The 21,761-nt window shown below is 39.5% G+C and overlaps 2 protein-coding genes across 4 annotated transcripts in view; both read right to left on the reverse strand.

The window, feature by feature from the left end:
• Positions 1 to 5,036: 5,036 nt before the first annotated feature.
• Positions 5,037 to 6,692, reverse strand: fgf9 (fibroblast growth factor 9). The gene is made up of 4 exons (XM_062402381.1): positions 6,671 to 6,692; positions 5,804 to 5,932; positions 5,567 to 5,670; positions 5,037 to 5,219 (listed from the first exon to the last, which is right to left on the reverse strand). The coding sequence occupies exons 1-4, from the start codon at positions 6,690 to 6,692 to the stop codon at positions 5,037 to 5,039; spliced, it is 438 nt and encodes a 145-aa protein (XP_062258365.1).
• Positions 6,693 to 9,296: 2,604 nt separating this feature from the next.
• Positions 9,297 to 21,761, reverse strand: part of ccdc93 (coiled-coil domain containing 93) — a 28,942-nt gene continuing 16,477 nt past the window's right edge. Inside the window, exons 12-23 of one of the 3 annotated variants that reach the window (XM_062402339.1) lie at positions 21,601 to 21,717; positions 19,998 to 20,060; positions 19,582 to 19,655; positions 16,349 to 16,430; positions 16,130 to 16,201; positions 15,158 to 15,229; positions 11,625 to 11,733; positions 11,392 to 11,474; positions 11,148 to 11,185; positions 10,944 to 11,028; positions 10,626 to 10,739; positions 9,297 to 10,194 (exon numbers count right to left, since the gene is read on the reverse strand). In XM_062402339.1, coding sequence (XP_062258323.1) covers positions 10,138 to 10,194; positions 10,626 to 10,739; positions 10,944 to 11,028; positions 11,148 to 11,185; positions 11,392 to 11,474; positions 11,625 to 11,733; positions 15,158 to 15,229; positions 16,130 to 16,201; positions 16,349 to 16,430; positions 19,582 to 19,655; positions 19,998 to 20,060; positions 21,601 to 21,717 — 966 coding nt within the window. In that variant the 3' untranslated portion in view covers positions 9,297 to 10,137. Of the gene's footprint in view, positions 10,195 to 10,625; positions 10,740 to 10,943; positions 11,029 to 11,147; positions 11,186 to 11,391; positions 11,475 to 11,624; positions 11,734 to 15,157; positions 15,230 to 16,129; positions 16,202 to 16,348; positions 16,431 to 19,581; positions 19,656 to 19,997; positions 20,061 to 21,600; positions 21,718 to 21,761 lie in introns of those variants that run through there. The other 2 variants (XM_062402340.1, XR_009924014.1) reach the window with 2 other exon arrangements.

The following is a 21,761-nucleotide window of genomic DNA, read 5'->3' on the forward strand; positions in this document are numbered from 1 at the left end:
CAACACAAAATAACAGAATAAAACAGTAGGCATAAAGTGGCAGGTGTAGCAGTCAGTTACAGTAAAGGTGAATGCACGTACGAACAAGTTATCCGTTTAGGATTACAGCTCCACAACACATCAAACAAATCGTATCACATTTGTTGGAACTTAATAACACGGTTGGAACGCGACATTCCCGTGTCCTTTCTCCTTCGCGACCATCGGGGCCAGCTGATAGATTAAACTTTTTTCTGAATCCCGTAGGAAGGACGGCAAAAACATCTTTTCGATCTACAAATGCCTTGATCGCATATCTCTGTTCCTTTTTCAAAATTAATGCGCTGTCGATGTCTCCAAAACAGACTCAATGGAAAAAAAACTCAAGCAGTCAGGAAAAAAAAAACTTTTTTATGGGGTGAAGTTTCGTCCTACCCCGATCCTGTTTGTGGATTTCAGAACTGCATTCAACACTATAATCCCTGCTTGGCTTCAGGACAAGCTCTCCCAATTGAAAGTGCCTGACTCCATCTGCAGGTGGATATCAGACTTCCTGTTTGATAGGATTCAGCGTGGGAAGCTGGAGAAACACGTCTCTGACCCCCAGACCATCAGCACCAGATCCACCTAAGGCTGCATTCTTTGCTCTCAAAACATTGGAGATGAGTGTGGACATCAGGAAGAGCCAAGTCCAGCCAACACTCATCACCCTGTGTGACTTTCCAATGGACACTTTGAGGTCATTCTGCTTCCTTGGCCCCTTTTATCACCCAGGACCTAAAGTGGGAGCTGAACATCGGCTCACTCACCAATAAAGCCCAGCGAAGGATGTACCTCCTGCGGCAGTTGAAGAAGTTCAACCTGCCAAAGCCGCTGATGGCAAACTTCTGCATTGCAATCATAGAGTCCATTCTCACCTCCTCCATCACGGTATTTTATGCTGCCGCTACTACTGCCAAGGACTGGGCCTGACTGCAGTGCATCATTTTCTACACAAAAGATGTGATCGGCTGCAACCTGCCTTCTCTCCAGAACCTGTTGGTCTCAAGGATCATAAGGATTTCAAGTAAGATTATGGCCCACCCCTCTAACCCTGGACGTGGACTCTTAGAGACACTTTCATCAAATTCATTTAATTAAGGTAAAAACTAAAAGCTTGAAGTCATGAATGTATGGAATATGTTCAATTGAGGTTAACAGTAATATAGAGCATGCAGAGCAAATAACAAAAATTATCTTTTGCGAGAACAAATTGTATTGATACATTGTATTGATGAGATATTAATTTATTTGACATGATCAGGATGGAGAAGAGGAAGGAGAAACTGGAAAGAGAAGCTCCTTGTGTCATGTGTCCCCCGACATTCTAGAACTATAGAAGCATAACTAAGAGACGCTCTAAGACAAGCCTAGACGGCTCTAACTATAAGCTTTATCTTAAAGGAAGGTTTTAAGGCTACTCTCAAAGCATACAAATGTTGTCTGCCTGAAATGAAAGTGGGAGATGATTCCACAGGAGAGGAGCTTGATAGCTGAAAGCTCTGGCTCCTACTCTACTTTTAGAGACTTTAGGGAGAAGTAATCCTGAATTCTGGGAACTCAGTGCTCCTAGAAATTAGTTTGTGAGAATTAAACGACAAATCGTGATCGAAGATCACTCCCAAGCTCCTCACTGTTTCATTGGAAGCAGGGGCACTGTCGTCTAGCGCAGCTATATTATTAGACAATGCATGTCTAAGGTGTGTAGGGCCAAGTTTTAGAACCTCTGTTTTATCTGAGTTTAATAAGAGAAAATTGTGGGTATTCCAGTTTTTTTTATGTCCTTGAGACATTCTTGGACTTTAGTTAATATATGACATTATTCAGGTTTTATTGGCAACTATAACTGGGTTTCATCTGCATAGCAGTGGAAATTTACTGAGTGTGCCTGATAATGTTTCCTAGCGGAAGCATATATAATGAGTATAAAAAAATTGGGCCAAGCACAGAGACTTGTGGAACACCATTGTTAACTTTGGTGCGCACAGATGACAGATGACTCGTGAATTTTCACGAATTGGAATCGATCAGAAAAACATGATTTAAACCAGTTCAGGGCGGTTCCATTAATGCTAATTAACTGTTCTAGTCTCTGTAATAAAATTTGATGGTGAATTGTGTCGAATGCTGCACTGAGATCTAACAGAACGAGGACAGACAGAAATCCCTGATCTGAAGATATTAGAAGGTCATTAGTGACTTTTGCCAAGGCTGTCTCTGTACTGTGATTGGCTCTAAACCCCGACTGAAAGTCTTCATATAAATTATTTTCCTGGAGAAACTCACACAGTCTGTAATTGGCTAAAACCTCTAGGGTGGGGTTTGATACAGCTATTATAAAGGACTGTGGTATATAACCTGATGATAATGACAGATTGATTGTGTTCAGTAACAAACTATCAATTAGGGGCAGAATTTCTTTAAGTAATTTTGTAGGAATGGTATCTAAGATACAAGTTGTTGGTTTAGAACCTGAGATTATTTTGGTAAACTGATCAAGGGTGATCAGAGAGAAGCTGTCTAAATAATGGGTAGGACTCTCTGCCGTTTCTGCAATTTTTGTTCTTGGTAGGGTATTAGTGCCAACTGAGGGCAGGAGATGGTTGATTTTATTTCTAATGGTTCGAATTTCATCATTAAAAATGTAATCGAAATTATTTCCTTAAATTTTGCTATAGCACTATCAGGTAGAAATCTAGAAAATTTGTTTTTTATTAGTGGCATATATTCAGATAATGAATCATTATTATTGTCAACATGAATATTAAAGTCACCAACTATAATCATTTTATCGTATTTTAGGACTAGGTTTGATAAAAACTAGTTCACAATACGCAACAGGAGCATGATAAACGGGCGGCTGTTGCTGAGTGGTAGAGCTGTCGTCCTCCAACCTTAAGGTCGGCTGTTCAATCCCCAGTCTTCTCCATCTAGATTCAATTAGGCTGACATATTCATTGAGATGCAGCCACGTCTCAGTGAGGAACAATAAATCAATTTTTTGATCTGAGACTAGTTCATTTACTAAAAAAGGCTTTGATGACAATGATCTTATGTCTAAAAGTCCACATTTTAAAAGTCTTTGTTTGTTGAGCTGCTGCGAAGGTTGTGTTAATTTCTAACAGAGTTAGAATTCTACCTCTGTTATGTTAGATTTACATAATTTAATGGCAGAGGTGTCAAGTAACGAAGTACAAATACTTCGCTACCTTACTTAAGTAGAAATTTGGGGTATCTATACTTTACTGGAGTATTTATTTTTCAGACGACTTTTTACTTATACTCCTTACATTTCACGCAAATATCTGTACTTTCTACTCCTTACATTTTAAAAATAGCCTCGTTACTCCTATTTAATTTTGGCTTGTTTTCATTCCGGTTTGTCATCGTTCAAAAACACACACTCCAGAGGAGCGAGGATGACGACCAGGCCGAGGCCGCCACACAACCGCACCGGAGGGTTCCGAAAAGGAGGAGAGCAAAGCTGGTTTGGTGCCACGCAGTTGAATCAGGCTGTACCGGTAATGATCCTTCTGCAGGTTGACCTACGGAAACCTTGTTACGACTTTTACTTCCTCGAGTCTACAGTCTCTATGTTTTTTTTTATTGTGTGACTGATCCAGAGTGAGCGCAGAGAAGTGTGTAGCACTGCAGCCCTGCATCCGGGTCCCAACCCTTGGTTGTCATTTTATAGACTTATATTCTATATATCCCAAGTGGGATGAACGCAGTCTCTCCTAACAAGACCAGGTTCCCTCCAAAAAGATGGCCAATTATCTACAATGCCCACACCATTTGCAGGACACCACCTCGACAGCCAGCGGTTAAAAGACAACATGCTGCTAAACATGTCATCAATCACCTGTTGTGTTAGGGAGAGGTCCAGAGAAAACTACTGTGTCCCAAATCGTTTTTGCAATAGCACACACCGACTCAACATTACACATTTTTTGCAGTAGTACCATATTTCCACAATGTTTATGCTATCTTTTGTCAATGAAAATTGTATTACCTTTTGTGTACAACAATACAGTTATATCTAGTGGCGAAACACTATTGTGCAGACAGGGATTCTCCGTGTTTGACTGCTTGCATGACCCCATTCCAAGCATTGCAGTGTGGATGTTCTTAGCCACAGGAGTAGGAAGACAACTGATCACGAGAATGGGGCTGGAACATTTTGCTGTATTAAGCACTGAAACTGTTATTTAGTTATTAAAAATATACTTTAATCAGTTAACTGTTTGGATCTTAAATTTCAACTTCTAATTTGTTTAGCAAAATCCTATTCTCCGTCTTCTTACAGTCAACCCTAGTTTTGGGCATTTTTAAGAAAAGATTTTATTTCTGGCAGCATTTAGCAATGGAGCTGTTTTAGGTTTTAGCACTGGTAAAAATATCCAGACATTACTTGCTTACCTAGGTGGCACTGTTGGAAGCATAGGCCTTTTTATAAACTACATTTTTCACTGCTTTTGTTGTTTGAATAATTTCAACAGTAATCCAATCGAAAAACAGTAACAGCTACACACACCAGGGCCTTTTGGAGACTGGTACAGTGAGTATGGTTGTAAACTCACAATGAAATGAAACTTCTTCCACCTTTGTTTTCAATGAAATTCTACAACATGACAAGACATGGCCATCAAGATTGGCTAACTCAACACTGACACAATGGGAAATCATTTCTTTCTGTGAGACTAATTTTTTTGCACTATGGTTACAATCACAAGGAAAACTGCCGAATGTTAACCTTGTTTCGGCAAAGAGTATTCACTCTAACTATTATCCATAAGACTCCATAAGAATCCATAGACTGTGTGGCGTCTGTTCTGTCACACTGAGGTCCAAAAGGAACAACCTTTTGTCACGTTGTATGTGTGTCAAGCATACATATGTGGAAATGACAAACCTGAAACCTGCTGTGTGGAGGTCTGTTGCTCTCCTCACATGGTAGACTGGCAGCATGAATTGTATTTGGCTCTATTTCTCAAAAAGCTGGCTGTCCTATGCCCGGATCATGGTGGTCTTCTAGGAAGGAAGTGTGTGCAGGACTGGTGGCGGCCCACACTGCTACCTTTTCTGAGGTCTCCTTTGTGGGAAAGAGCCAGGTAGATGCCAGGATGAGACAGAGAGGAATAGGTGGTGTAATGATTTTCTTCCAGGATCTCCTTCAACAAGCAGTCAATAGAAAAGTGCTCCTGGAAGAGAAAACCACATTTATGATGTCCCATTATATAGACCTAGATCAAACATCACACACCCACGGCCAACACAGCCATCAGGTGCAATTTGGGCTCAGTATCTTGCTACACATTTTGTGCAATAGGGAGCAAGGGATCAAACCTCCAACCTTCTTATTAGTGGATGGCCTTCTATGCCACCTGAGCCACAACCACCCAGCTACCTGTTTATAGTGTTTAGGTACAATTGTTTTTTGTTTTTTACATCTACAGCTTTTTTACAACTCTTTGACTAAGGTTTGAAGAGTAAAAATATCACACATTTAAACCATGCAGTATTGAAGATGTGAAGGGGGACTACATACCGCGCCATATGCCAGGCCTTCTCTACTCATGCAGAGGTACAAACCGCTCTTGACTCCTTTGATTCCCACCACTCCATGCTTCATAGCAAATACCTTGAGCCAAGCTTGTGGAGATTTAGAAATGCAGAATAGAGCAAAGCATAAATTAACGGACCAAATTTACAATACAGACTTAATAAACTTGAAAAATTAACACATGCTTATGGTAAGGAGGTTGTATGTGTGGACTGCACTTACAATACTCCGTGGGTTTGTGGATGCCTCCAACAGAGCCACTGGGCAGAATCTGTAGATGGTAGCCAATGCCAACACGGCAGTAAAGCAGCTTCTTTTTGACCCCTTCTTCGACTGGATGATGACTAGGACCTGCAATGTGAAGAGATCATTTGTTGTTGCTGATGTGCACAGTACTTAATAACCAGTTATCCTTGTTGGTGAAATGCCATGTTATTAGAATTGTTTTTCTGCACAGATACAGTTTCAATACTGAGTGGTGATAGTGATATATTTTAGTATTCATGCCAGTAATTAACCTACATACAGCTATCACGAGAAAGAAGATTTAAATCAGACTGCATAGTATTAACTTCAACGAGAGCTAATATGAAGCAGCTTCTGTATATTACTGATTACAATGAACAGTAACATATACAAAAGATGTGTTATCATGTATTATATTAAGACAGTCAAAAATGTCCCTTAAGATTTCAGTCTTGTTGGTTGATTTGACAACACACATTATGGTGGCAGGAATGGCAAGTTAATTTAATAGTACACTTCCAAAATGAAACGCGTTGTCTTGACCACTGAGGACAGTATACATGCCTTGACCAGCTACACTGTTAAATTGTGAGCTAATGAAGACCCAAGGAGACAGTCAACAATGTTGATTAAAGAAAATCATACCCTAAAGGAAAAGTTACAGAAAGCACTGAAAGAGATTTGTATGACACGTAGTTAGGGTTCTTACTTCCTAACAGCTTTTCTTCCACACCATGTCCCACTAACATCATCATGTGTTCATAACACAGTTTAATCCATAGAAAAAAAACATTTAGAGGATTAGCATTTAAGAAAGTTTCCTATGTGTTGTTTGACCTTTACCTTTCAGCAGGGAGTTCCTCATGTGTAGCTTCCAGAGACCTCGGAGGCGAGAGTTGTTGTTCTCAGGTGAAATCACTGGTTGTTGTCTCTTTGCCCCAAATGCATGATCATACACACCGACAATCAGGAGCAACAGGAAACCACGCAGCACCAAGAAAACATTCATAGTGAAAGATATCAAGCAGCTTCCAGCAGGCAACACAGCGATGTACAACCAACAATCATATCTATTCAGAAAGGTCCACAGTCTCAGATATAGTGAGAATCTGTCCGGCAACACCAGGTAAGGCCTCCTGTTTGTCTCACTCTGCCAAATTTGTGCTCTAGCGCCTTCTCTGCACCCACTTCCTCCTTTTATCTCTTCGGTGCCTTTGTCTACTCTGAAGCTCTGACAGGGACATAGTGAGATACTTACACACATCAGTTAGGTATTATCTTACATATGAGTACTACTACCAACATGTGATGTTCTGTGAAGCTCCTACAGAAGGCATCTTGTTATATTTTCACAATCAATCTCTCTGATCTAGTTTCATTCCACCATAGAAGGATGAGGAAAGTATAGTCAGAAAAACTGACCTGCATATATGAACATGTTTTTATGTTCCCCAATCAGACCTTTGATGGACAAGAGACATGTAAACTGTCTGTGCAGTATCTCAATCATGGTGATTGGAGAGTGAGCTGATAAAGCAGCAAGTAGTCTGAAGGAAAAGAACATGGTCCTAATTTAAAAACAAACTAACAAAAGTTCTGTGATCTAATACATTTTTGTTTCTAGAAAGTTTTACAGAATTATGTTAAAGGTCCAGTGTGTAGAATTTATTGATAACTAGCAGAGAAGTTGCATGATGCAGCTAAATACCCCTCACCTCACCCTCCCCATCCACACATGAAAGAGAACCTGTAGTAGCCTTAATTTTGTCATAATAACTGGATGACTGTAAATAACATGGCGGCCTCCGTTGAGGACCTTTTCCAGATGTAAATATAAAGTATTTTAATATAAAAATGTCCCATTGTAGGGTAAATAAATTATCAAATCGTTCAATTTAGATGAGACAACAGTGAAGACATCACTAGGATACTTTTATATTAAATTACTGCCAATAGATCCCTTTCACTTAAATCTTACAGACTTAAAATTGAAGTGACAAATACACTACATGTCCAAAGGTACATAATTGAGCATCCAAACATAAAACTAGATCTGAAGATGTCATATCAAGGCACTGATGCTGTAAAAATCTTATTTCCACTTATTTCAGTCCTCTAATGTTGAACGTGATTTGTTCCTATTCAGCCACATGGGCATCAGTGAGGTCCAACCCTGGTGTAGGCTGAGGAAATCAGACTCTCAGGTAGTCTTCTGATTTCTTTGTTGGGAGATGGTTCTTGGGCTATGTTCAGTTCAGCCAAGTTCTTCTACACCAGATTGGGAAATCTATTAATCTATGGAGCTGGATTTGTACATGGGGTAGCAGGAAATAGACAGTGCATTCAAGAAGCATTCCAACCCCTTACATTTTTCAAATTTTCATGTTGCAGCTGTATGCGAAAATAATCTATCAATCTAAACTCAATACTCCTAAATAACCTAGTGAATATATATACTGAGACAATTTAGCTAAATTTATTAAGGAGAAAAGCTGAAATATTACATTGACCTAAGTAGTCAGAGCCGTTAATGGGTACTGAGTTGAAACAACTCCGACAGCCATCTCAGCTTTGAGTCCTTGATTTTCCTTACCTGTGTTTGCATTTTTCTGCCCGTTTTTTCTTCAGAGCCACTGAAGCTGTCAGGTTGGATGGGGACTGTAGTTGGACAGCCACCATCAGGTCCCTCTAGATATACAGTCGGATTAAAGGTTGTGAGAGCCTGCTCTCTGAAATGTCCCGGTTGTTCCAAACTTCATCCAATTAAATATTATGAAGGCCACTGACACTTTTCCAATCATCACAGGTGCAGACACATCTCATAGATGATACTTAAGTAAATTAGATGTTTGCATTTTGAATATTTAATAGATTTGCACAACTTTTCTGATGTTTATTGTTATTATAGAGGTTATTGTAAGTAGATACATTTGCATTCTTAATCATTTATAATTAAATCAGTGTAAAATAGAGGTAGAAAGACCTGAGTTTTGGCTCAAGGCTGTATGAACAGCAACTAGCAGAAAACAGTCAAATCTCTGATCCAAATGTCAGCAGTAAAGTTACATTGCGGGCAATGTAGGCTACCCAATAAAATAAATTCTCTGGTCTGCTGCATCAATTATGACCCTTTTTAAAAGTATTCATCAACAGTTTTTATGTTGTTGGTAAGTTACCACCATCTGACTGAATTTCTCTCAACTAAATCTTGAAATATATTCCATTATCTGAAGTTATTGTTTCTCTGTGAGTAATACACCTCCCACAACTGGTGGGATTTGTGCTGACTAAATAAGGAACAGATGTCAATATGCCAGCTTGTGCATGTGCACCAGATCTGAATTGATTTGGGGGTTCACAGGATGTTTCGTCATAGAGTCATCATGTTACTTTTGACAACACTCTGATAAAAACAGCACATAATGTCTGACAGTACAAATCTTATCAAAGATTAGTAACACAAGAGACATTTCAATTATTGAGATAATTTTATTCATTAAATGCTGCTATATTAAGAACTTTATGGTGATTGGGTCATGAAAGCAAATATAAGATATAAAGTGAGCTCAAACAATATAATGACAGCCGAGCAGCCTGACTGTAAAATTATATCAAACAAAGAGCAATGCTTAAATGTTCACTTGGAAACTTCGAAATACTATGATGGACTTTCAAGCCTTAAATTCATAAATATATATATTATTAGTGAAAAAAAAAGTTAAGGCACCTTTTGTAGACATGGGATCAACAGAAACAAAATTGACACATTTCTCAAGCTAGGGCAATTGTATAGTAGAGCTTTGAAAGTGTGAAGTTAAGGTTAGTTGACTTATGATTTAATTTGACATTGGTCGGTCCCACAGTGAAAAGTTGTCAGATATAAGGTTCCGATTAAGAAGATCGTTACAAGGCTCCCAAACATTGTTAATTTTGAAAGTCAACAGTTTCAACTTGGTTGGTATTTGTTGACCATCTTGGTTGTTGCAGATGCTGTATTCGCACCTCAGTTGTAGATCACGCCAACATTTGTCAAACACTCAATAGTTTCTTTTGACTTGATACGTTAAAACAAGATTTCTTTATGTTTTTCAGGCAGCTGGATTTGGCACATGTGAATGGCGCAGTGTATATATAATATCCTGGACTCTTCTCACAAGTTTTTAGATGCTGGCATACAAACACATCAACCATAAAGGATAACAATGAAACAACGTGTGTAATGTAAAAAAAAAAAGTTAACTATGATTAATTTAGCTCATGAGAAGAAATATTTTGTTTATATCAAATAACTTTTTATGCTGGACTCAGGGCTAAGAAGCTCCTTTGGCTCTCATCTTAGACAGCAGCATTTCATTTTTCCGACACTCCTGGAGAGAAAAAAAACATTTAATCATTACTGTCACATAACTTCTTTGTAACTACTTCATGATTGCACTTCACTTCTAATATGACATATGATTAGACATAATCTTATGATCAATATAAACTTTAGATTGTCTATATTTTATTTATCTAAATCTTGATCCTATTGTTAACTTTGAGAAATGTTGGTAATTATGTTAAATATTTGAATGACTCTGGTAGTCATTTTCAACATCTAATCAATAATATTATCCCCCCAAAATTAAGTTTTATTAAAACTGTTTACAGAGGTGTTGATTCACCGATACAGTAATTTTAAGACTGTAGATATTATCTAATATAAACTGCTTGTTGTTGTAGTCAGCAACACCTCTCAGCAAAATAGCCTAATCCACAACTAATAAAGAATATGATGATATTTGACTGTCCTCCTCACCTCCTTAAAGTCCTTGACAGTTTTGAAGTAGAGCCTCTGCTTATCGAGAAGCTCCAGGTATTCATCATTCAGCCGATCTCTCCTCATTTTGTTCTCCTGCTTTTTCTTCTCCATCTGGCAAACCATACAGGCAGAAAGCAGGCGTCACACAAACTGAGATGTGCTTGTGTTGTAATGGTGTAAACAATGTTAAGACATCTGAATCACTTGTCTGATTTCTTGTACTGCTTCCAAAGCTGTACTTCAATTCAGCAATGATATTTCCAAATCTATAAAAGGCACGTAACTTTAATTATTCTTTAAGAGAGTGATTTCTACCTTGATCCGGCTTTGTTTGATTCCCTCCACTATTTGCTCCATCTGTCTGAGGAATTGCTCTTTTGCTGCTGAAGATGACATGGCCCTGGACACCAGCACAGCAGATTACAGCTTTGACACACCGACAGACCATGCAGGTAATGGGAAAGCAAACTTCTCTTCTCATATTACAAACATACGATAGGTGAGCAGATCTATACTTACTGTTGAAAGTTGTCATGAATAGAATTCAGCAGATTCACCTACAGATGAGAAAACACTATTTTATGAATAATATTTAGAATGTATAATTGTCTACTGGTGTCTCACTTTAATTAGTTTTTCATTTATATTACTAGTTAAACTGAACAGACCTGCTAAAGTCACAGACAAATCTTGATTCAATGCCACAGAAGAATTAATTATATTAAGATTTTTTTCCCATGTTGCTAACCATGCTGTAACTGACCTCCTTTTCAAGATAAATCTTCTTGTCATCTAATGTGTTATACAGCGTGAAGAACTGTTTTGTCTCTTTGTGTGTTGCAGAAACTGAAAGGCACAAGAAGAATTAGTAGATAGCCTTCGCTCCTAATCTTCTGCTGACATTTAGTGCAATTCATAAGTGGAGATACATCAAATGTCTACTGAATACTTTCCTGGTCTAATTCTGGTTAGACTAGATACAGAAGTGGAACGCACCTTGGCTGTAGAGTTCAATGAATCTTTTCTGGTACTGGGTCAACTCGGCCCGGCCTGGCACCTCGTCAATCTGCCTCTGCAGGATGGCGATCTCACGGTTCCTCCGAGCCTGAACAGAGGGAATTAACCTCTAGAGTAATTCAGCTCAAAGAGTTTCAAATAATAAAACTCAGGTCACTGTCTTTGTTATATTTCCATTAAATGAAATAAGAATTATTGTATGCGAACAAACCAAGTGAATTTGTTTCAAGAAACTTTGATCATATACTCATATGATAATAATGGAGGTTCTCGCGTAATTCTCAGTAGTATAATATCAAGGAGATAAACCCCATGCTATGTTTTTGAATAAAGCACTTTTAATGTCCTGCACAATAAACAATTAATTAAGAAAGCTATACCCATGTAAATCCAGACCAATTTCTACCTTACCTATTTCTCTAAAATGCTGGGGAAAATTGTGCAAGAATAAAAGATTAAATATCTCCAGAAACTGTAAGAATTTCAATCTAGGTTCAGGAAATAATGTTCAAAAGACCAGACCAGTTTAATAACCTGACTGATCATAGCAGAAAATGGCAGAAGGAGGAACTCTGTAGGACCTTGGAACTTATTAATCAGGCTGTTAGGGGTTTGTTATTTTTCTTTTTAATCAAAACGGACGCTGTGCCCAATGTTTCGGTTGCAGGATATTATTTTCAACAAGACTGCTTGATATACAATATGCCGACACACATACTCGACCATTACTTACAATAACTCCTCAATTAATTTGTCATTGCTGCCCCTTCACCTCTACCACTGGGATATGAAATTATGTGAAACTATTTGGATTAACATGCAAAAAAAAGGATTGTTATCACGCTAGTGGTTAATCCTTTTTTTTTAAGGTTGTTGTGAAGAAATTGTCCATAATACATTGGAATGATATTAAACTAAGATATCACACTCATAATTGAAGTTTTAAAATCCGTATTAATGGAGATATTGCTAAATTTATGGGTCTCTCTCCAAGCTTGCTGGTAATGCGCAAGGCATTCCGGGTACCCCTTGGATTGAAGTGTGGGTCTGAAAATTCTTCCTTGGCCCTACCTCTCCTCTAGGTATTGTGACAGCCTACCCCTACATGTGAACATTCAAAAAAGAAGGGGAGGGGCTTAGGGCTAGGGTCAAGGGGGGAAATGGGATGGGCCTTAAAGTCAGCCTGTTCACAACCAATCATTTAATTTGGTACAAATCAAAAAAAGTGTAACCTGCTCTTGCTAGCTTTTCTAGGATAATTTAACCCTAGCTTTAAAAGCACTATCTTTTATTTTCTACCACACATGACATTTCCTCAGTTGTGTACCTTAGCATCATCAGGTGTTTTGGCCTTTAATCACAAGACACCCTCTTCTGAGGCAGGCTCACCACAGATTGACCATATCTGGGTGCATGTCCTTAGCATGGACTGTGATTGCAGCGGGACTGCTTGGTGGGGTTATCCTTCGGGATGTTTACCCTCATCAATGCTGCTAAAAACTTTAATCTGGATGATGACCGGCGTCGCTGGTGCGGGGCCTTTCTTTCTCTTGGACCGCGGGGCAGTGTCTGTCACCGGTGTGGAAGGCGTGGACCGGTTGGAGGGGACCGTGTACGGCGGTCGGCGGAAGCGACTCATGGCGTGTGTCAGTACCTTCTTGCGGATCAACTCAGTTACGGCGCCCGCTGGTGGGCGCCGTAGCTGATTTTTGCTGGGTTGCGCAGGGGGGGGCCACCGGCGGTGCGCCTCGGCTGGCGCCTAGCAGCTGACTGAGAACTGGTGCGGACCAGGGGAATCTGACTGTTTAATTAAAACAGAGCATCGCGAAGGCCCACAGTGGGTGTTCAGCACTTTTCTCTAAGAGAAGATTTCAAATCGGACGGCACAGAGGTGCAGTGGGCAAGACAACTGCTTTTACCCATGAGCCACAACCAGCCGCATTTATCCCACATGATGGGACTGTAAGCCACTGGCCCATTTCCATCTACATTTCCTTGAACACCGATGTCTTTCATCACATCCTCCCATGTCAATCCTCTAAGCATGATGGGCAGCTGCCTTTAACATTGTTTGAATTCTCTCAGTTTTTAGATTTAACCTCCATTGTAGCATTTACCTATGAAAGTAAAAAAATGTTTTCAAGTCAATTTTCACTTTCCCCTCAGTGTCTTGTTCTGATTCTTTATGACTTGCTTCCGTGCTTTTCTTTCCTTATTTACTACACTCCGACTCATCCGTTTCACAGCCTCTGCATTTGGGCTGCTCGATTATGGATAAAATCATAATCACGATTATTTTGGACAATATCGAAATAACGATTATTCAAACGATTATGAATATGTAACCTTATTTTGAAGTCTATGCTTTATTCTTTAAATGACTAGACCAGAAGTACCATCTGCCCCCTCACTACAAGCACACAGAAAGGGAGGGGTGGGGGATAGCTATGAGGACCATCATCATTTACCCCCGAACCCTGACATTGAATGGGTTACATTCAAAAACAAGCGGAGAATCGCGGGCTGACAGGCGCTGAGAACTGCGGGTCCGGTGTGAACAGCCAGGCGGCTGCGCGCTGGAGAATGTAGCGGTGCGGGCGCTACATTGTGTGGTGCTGCTGCTCGCCAGTTTTTCTACCCTTTTTGTCCATCTAACAGGGCTGCACTCCCTCTGCCATTTTCCAGCTGCACTGTTTTTTAAATACCGCTGCGCGTGTCTTTCGGAAAAAAAAGCCAAATAATCGTTTTAACTAGATTATAGTGGTTTGGAGATCGTTTGAACCAATAACCGTAATCACGATTAAATTTCAATTAATCGAGCAGCCCTACTCTGCATACAACTCTCACCCTTTTCCTTTTCATTACCTCACACTACCCATAAGCCACACTGTAACTACAGTTACAATATTTTGGTCGTTCGTGGTTGATTTTTCAGCACATTTTTATCCCCTTGCATTTATTTGCTGTATGACCAACTCTCTGACAATTTTAACATCTCATTGGTTTGGGAATGTATCTCTCTGACACTATAGCTCAAGAAGCAAAGAGTCACCTGCAACCAACACCTCTTACAGTTCCTCCTTTCAAGTTTGATTTAATTCCCTCCATTGTAACTCCGACTGGCATCCCCCAAATCACTCCACTTGCTTCTTCTTTCAATACTGCTTACACTCGCCACTTTAAATCGTCCAATTTTTCTCATCCAGCAATCCTGCTCCCTCTTCTCTTCACTACTAAACACAATTGACAAATTCCCATCTTTCAAAACCTTAGCCATGTATATATCACCAACAAGTATATATGGGATGTAATCAGAGCTGATGACCCCACTAGGGAATGTCAGCTGGGTTACCCGAGTTAGGTGTCTGATGTCTGACTAATCTTTATTAACTACCTCAAATTTTAGACCAGAAAGGGATTAACAATTGATCAGAACATCCAAGCAAATCTATAAGTCAACTACACCATGACCTCCCGCTCCATCAAATCTTTTGTTTAGTTAATTTAGTTACCATGACCAGACGGATCTTCTGTAGTTTATCTCTGTCTGCATTGTACTGTTTGTCTATCAGTTGGTTCCTCTCCTGAGAAAAGAAAAAAAGGATTAGTATGCAATATTGTGCATGAACAGCATTCAATGAGTACGTTTAAACTTTTTTTTAGTGCTGCCCTGAACGAATCTGTTTACAAATGATGAATGTGAAAGCTCCAGTTTTGCAACATCGTTTATTTTCAAAATCATCATTGTATAGGGGAGCGTGCGTTTTGGTGTGAGTTCTCCAAAAATCCTCATACTGGGAGCACATATACACACACAGGCCTTGGGGCACTGCCCCCAAATCACGCCCACAGAGCGACACCATAGAGTACACTGTATGAGCATCACAGTGAGATTAGAGGACCAGAGTCCATTATCGTAAATCAGCCGGTAAATTACTTTGTTGAAGAACAGTGGCAGCAAAAAGTGAAAATACAGAGTTTCACTAGGATCCTCAGCTGCAAAACGATCTGCGCAGCTGCTTCATGATCAGGGCAGAAGCACTCACTCTAACTTATAAACACCAACACTAATAACAAGTTACTAGGATCTGATCAGTACATGAAGTCTACTTAGTGTTTGTATGATTTGCTCCGAAGTTTGTGAGGCTGAATTTAAACATTAGGAAGAATCAGTCGACAACATTTTGTGCTCCCTCAGAACAACGCGAGACGTGACGAGCGCAGCCAGGACTCAGTGTTAAAGTGGCCGGAGGATCCGGATTCATGATACGACACAATTGATTAATAACTAAATATATCATCTTAAGTTTGTCATCTAAATCATAACTATCCCAATAAAAACGGAACTGTGAACTGAATTTTTACTGGTGGGTTTCACGTTCAAGTATTTTTTCTCTGGGACTGAAGACTACAATCAACCTTCTCTACTTCTTTTGATGTATACCGTTTCAGAGAATTGTGCAATTCTAAGATGTGCTAGATACCTTTTCCTCTGTATCCTGTCCTGATGCCATTTTCAATTCTTCAATGTTCTGCTGCAGACGGGCCATCTCTTCCTGGTCCACACATCCATGTTAGAGAAAATTCATACAAATTATATATAACTGTCATATAGGACTTAAAAACTAAAGTTATACTATGCTGTACACACAGAATGGGATAAACATGATTCAGAATGTGTGTATGTGTGATGTTGTACTCACTCTACAGTGTGTGCGGAAGTCCTGCTCTTGCTGCTTCAGGTTCTCATTCATTGTTACCAGAGCCCTCAGCTTCTCCAACAAGCTGTTTAACAAAATAGACACTATTACATTGTGGTACCACTCAAAGATCACAAGTTTTACGAGGTTGCAAAGTCAAATGTCAAACATTAAAAAAAAATTTGACAACCACTCAAAACTTGTTGCAAAATGGCAGCTGTAATTATTAAATCCCTTCCCATCCTTCAAAACCTGAGTGCTATCACAGACACTAAATCCATGCTTAAAATGGTCTTTGGATCCATTCCATCACCACACTCCAATATCTGCTACAGTGTTCATGTGCCTGTTGATACTCCAGATGTGTGGTTCAATTGAAAACCCTTTATTAACAAGACAACCAGTCACTCTGGTAAATACATGGTTCAGGTAAGCGCACATGCATTGATGCTATTTAATATAACACATAATGACCAAGCTAATAGAATAAATCATACAGCAGTAAAGTTACAAACAGATGACAGAAAATAGTTCAAATTCCAGAGTTAAAACCATTGAGGAAATAGAGCATATTAATGGTGGGTTGAGAAATAAAATTTCTAAACACTACTCTTCCCGCAGTTTTCGTTGTACATGCACAAAAAATAACCTCAAAACGTGCGGCTCGTCGGTAATGGTGTGCTATTCCTTCTAAGACATTCTCGAAACGGTTTCGCTTGGAAATCACCAAAAACACATCAAATCACATTTCTCCTGTATTAGCTTATTATTTAGAATAGAATAAAAAATTATCCTCCTCAACTACAAAGCACACATAATTACATATCACCCCACTAGAGCATTGTGCTCACAAAATTCAGGCTAACTCGTCTGGAAGAGTAGAGTAGGGCCAGAGCCTTAAGCTATCAGGCTCCTCACCTGTGGAATAATCTCCCAGTTACAGTTTGAAAGGCAAACACCTTCTTTACGTTTAGAGTAGCCTTTATAACTTTCTTTTTGATAAAGCTAACAGTTAGAGTTGGCTCAGGTCTGCCTTGGACCAGCTCTTACTTATGCTAATATAGACCTAGACTGTCAGGGGACACATAAGGGCTGATATACTTCCAGGTTTTCGTTGGTGTTTTTGTATTGACCTCTGCTCTTTTTCATCTCTCTTAATTCTACTGAGGCTAATTTCAAGGCACTTTCACACTCATATCTCTCCCTCTCTTAGCGACTTGCTCGCTAATTCACAGTGGTTTACATGCTATTACAGTCATGCGTTAGCTTAGCAACTTAGCTTTTGCAACTAACAATGGCTTCTCTCACTCCCCTGCTCTCTCCTGCTCAGTGTGTTTGATGTTTAGTTACTGCTCTGCCTCCTTGAGCATTAATGGTACTTGCAACAAATGCAGTTTTTCGCCAAGATGGTGGAAAGGATTAGCCATTTGGAATGGTGGCTCTGCACCATGGAAACTATCCTCCTACTCCTCCTAGACCTGGATCCGAACATCAGTGAGCTCCTGGACAGTCTGTGGTTACCAATTACCCTTTCATGGTATCAGATAATGGACTTGTCTCTATACTTTTCCTGGTACAGAGACTGGAACAACATGCAGGATATAAAGGAATGGAACTAGGCTTGTTTAAGTCATAATTATCAGAAAGATTTAAATTAGTTAATCTTAAAAATGACTCCTCGATGCACACAAACATTTGCCATGGAGTTACCCAAGGTTCTGTCCCAGGACTGATACTTTCACTTTATAGATGCTTTATTTAGTTAACCCCATCAGAAAGCATAAAGCACGCTTCCATTGTTACTTAGATAACATCCTGGTGTACATATCTATGAAGCACAAAACTTCTTACTTCTAAATTCAGACAAAACTTAGGTCAAACTGGCCCTAAAAACCCTAAACACAGAGAAAGATTGTCTGACCAGATGGTCACACTGGATGGTTTAATCTTGGCCCCCAGCTCTACAGTTAGGAACCTTGTAGTTTTGTTTGGCCAGGACATGTCATTTGACCCACAAATAAAACAAGTCTCTAGGACAGCTCCCACAGTAGTCCATACATTTGTTATCTCTAGACTGGATTATTGTAATTTTTTATTATCAGGATGTCACAGTAAATCTATGAAAAGCCTCACGTTGGGCCAAAATGCTGTAGTACAAGTGCTGACAAGAACAAGAAGGAGAAATCATATTACTCCCGCCTTAGCTTCGCTACACTGGCTCCCTATAAAAAAAAAGATATTATTAATTATCCTGCTCCTCACTTACAAAGCCCTTAACAATCAAGAACCCTTCATATATGAAAGAGCTCATAACACAGACTATGAGGGGGTGACATGTCATTATGAAGTGAAATTAGTCTGTGAAAACAGGTAGTTTCTCTTATTTTGTTGCTTAAATTTTTAGATTTTTCTTAATTATAAAGTTTGACTATAATCAGCAGCCGCCTTAAGAACATCGACCAGTCCATGCTTCCTGATAAACTAAAGCTCTTGTGCCTACAGTTTGGCCTGTTACCCCGAATGATTTGGCCACTAACAGTAGTTGACATTCCTATTACAAGACTTGAGAACATGGAGAGAATGATCAACTCCTACGTAAGAAAGTGGTTAGGAGTCCCAAGATGTCTGAGCAACATTTGTCTTTATGGACACGGCATCCTCGAGCTGCCTATCTCAAGTCATGTAGAGGATGTAAATTCTATATGGGCTGTTAGACCATCACGAACAAAAGGACGGAAATGGACACCAAAAGAAGCAACAAAACAGGCAAAAACAGCAGGTTTGGAACTAGGTCAGAGTAGACCCCTGTGGAACAAGGCAAATTGAGAGGGGTGCAAGCCAGGCTCAACAAAAACAACCCGACACAAGTGTATACATGTAGCCTCATTGTGTTGTCTAAATGACCTAAGATTAGAAAATTTCAAGAACACAGAGCTGGGATATTAGTTGTTAGCTAATTTCTCCTCATTTTATATTGACTAATAAATTCAAACACTTTTCCTCCTAATCCAACAGTTCTATCAGAAATCCCTTAGTCATTGGCTAAAAGATTCAGAGAAATGTCAATCTGTATTGACATTTCTATCCTTCCTCCTGCATACTCAATCTTGGCATATTTCAGCAGGTGAGAATGCATCTTAAATGGGCATGAGTAACAGGGAGATTCAGCGCATGTTCAGAGTTTATATGTGAAAAACTGCAAAAGAAATAAACAATAATTATTCTCAACTACTCACCCACTGTCAGCCTGCTCCTCCAGCTCTTCTAAAGACTTGACCTCTTTTTCCAGGCTCTCCAAGAGCTGTGTTGCCTAGGAAGATGCATGATTTCACAATTTTGCCATAATTCCCATCTTAAAATGTTCTCCATCTTAATTTCAAACAAAATAGGATTGACTTAATTATGCTTCTTTGGCAAGTCCAATGTTTAAGGGCAAATTTTATCGAGAGTAATTATTTTTAAAAAAATGCTTGCGCCTGTGATTATAGTATTTTTTTTATCTCTGCACTAAATGTTTCTACCAAGACTTAAATAATAACTCTGTAATCAATGGACTTCTGTAATATTCCTGGCATTGTTCTCCTGTGCCATATGTCAGACATTTGCCAACACAAACGTTTGGTTTCATGACAATATTTTAGCTTCATCTTACCTCCATCAGTTTTCGCTTGACCTCGTCACAGCCTGTCTTCACCTCTGCATGGCTGGCTTTTAGCTGCCATAAATATATGAATACTTATTAATGACAATTATAACACCCTCCCTGATCACTAATTGAAATCATTGTAAGCTTAATTTTGTTTAAATAGAAAATTCATAATGGCCCACATTAATACCTGATGGGGTGTAACCCAATGTCAGAACAATAACTAACTAAACTTACAAGAAGTCATATTGCAGGTTAAAGAAAGCCCGTATTATAGTGCTAAAAAAAATGTTTTATGTCTATAGAATGTGCATAAAGGTAATAACGTTTAAAGTGATATTACAATGGTGAATGAATTAAATCAATAAGGTTGTACGTAGGGGTGTCACGATACCAAAAACTCAGTAGTCGGTGCCAATACCAGTAAAATAACACGATTCTCGATGCCAATTTCGATACCACGGTAAAAACGCTTCACGTCATCCTCCAGAGCAGGGGTCGGAAACCTGCGGCTCCAGAGCCGTATGCGGCTCTTCAGCTCCTCTGCAGTGGCTCCCTGTGCACGTGAACGTGAGTGAACGTCACGTTCACGTTAATTTTTTTAAACCATCATCGTATCAGGCCGTCATGAAATACCAGGAGCAGGCGATGTGTGTGTGTGTGTGCGTGCGTGCGCGCTCTCCGAGACTGTGTCTCTGAGCGAGTGAGCGGGGCGGGGAGCGGGGCACACAGTGAGATCACAGCTCGTTCACGTGAAGCATTCGCTCACTAACTGACCGGCTGCTTCTTATCAGTGGAAACAATGAAAACACCAAGTTTTTCTGGTCTCAGCTGCTCAGAGATCAGCGCCGCAGCTCTAGAAGAGGCGCAGCACCGATGCTAACAGCTGGTTTCGGCGCTCACGGTTCTTACGGTGCTTCAAAAAAATGGGCATCGTCTGTGTTTTGTTATCTTAGTATCGAAAGGTATCGTAAGTATCGGTTCTCGTGACATCCCTAGTTGTACGGGCAGTCCAGCGCTTCCAGGATGGCACATCTATACATGGTAAATGGTAAATGGTTTTGTATTTATATAGAGCTTTTCTAGTATTGATGACCACTCAAAGCGCTTTACAGTACAGCTTTACATTCTGACCATTTTACTTAAAGTAAAAAACCCTCAATGGGTTGTATATTTTGGTTTCCATTGATCGTTAATAAATGTTGTTATCAAAAAATTATACAATGTACATCAGTCAAGATTTTCAAGTTGAATAATTCGTTCATTAATATCTAATGTGTGATTTAAGTGTTCCCTTCATTTTTTTGAGCAGTGTAAAAATAAGCCCTTTCAATGTGTTAATGAACCAAATGAAAACAGACTACATGCAATATACAAGTTCTAAATGTATCGTCTGTTCTATTGGAATTATTGTGCCCTATGTTGACATGGTGAGTGTAACATGTGTTTTGTTTACATGTTGGTTCTGCACCAATGCCATCAACAAATAGTTTTGTGTACTTATGTCAACCAAGTGATTGCAGAAGTGTTAGGGTTAGGGTGTTTGACACAGTGGAAGGCATAACATTGTTTAAGTGGACTGAAAAGTAGACCACAGTGAACTGCTCACCTCCTTCAATTGTTTCGTTTTGTGCTGGATCTGTTTGGTGAGCGAGGCGACCGCCCTGTGGTGTTGCTGCAACGGACCGCAGAGCTCTGAACGCTCCTCTGAGATCAGCTCTGACTGCTTTGCACACAATTATTACATAATATTTACAAAAAATAAATGCT

Source organism: Platichthys flesus, chromosome 13, assembly GCF_949316205.1.
Source record: "Platichthys flesus chromosome 13, fPlaFle2.1, whole genome shotgun sequence".
NCBI lineage: Eukaryota > Metazoa > Chordata > Actinopteri > Pleuronectiformes > Pleuronectidae > Platichthys > Platichthys flesus.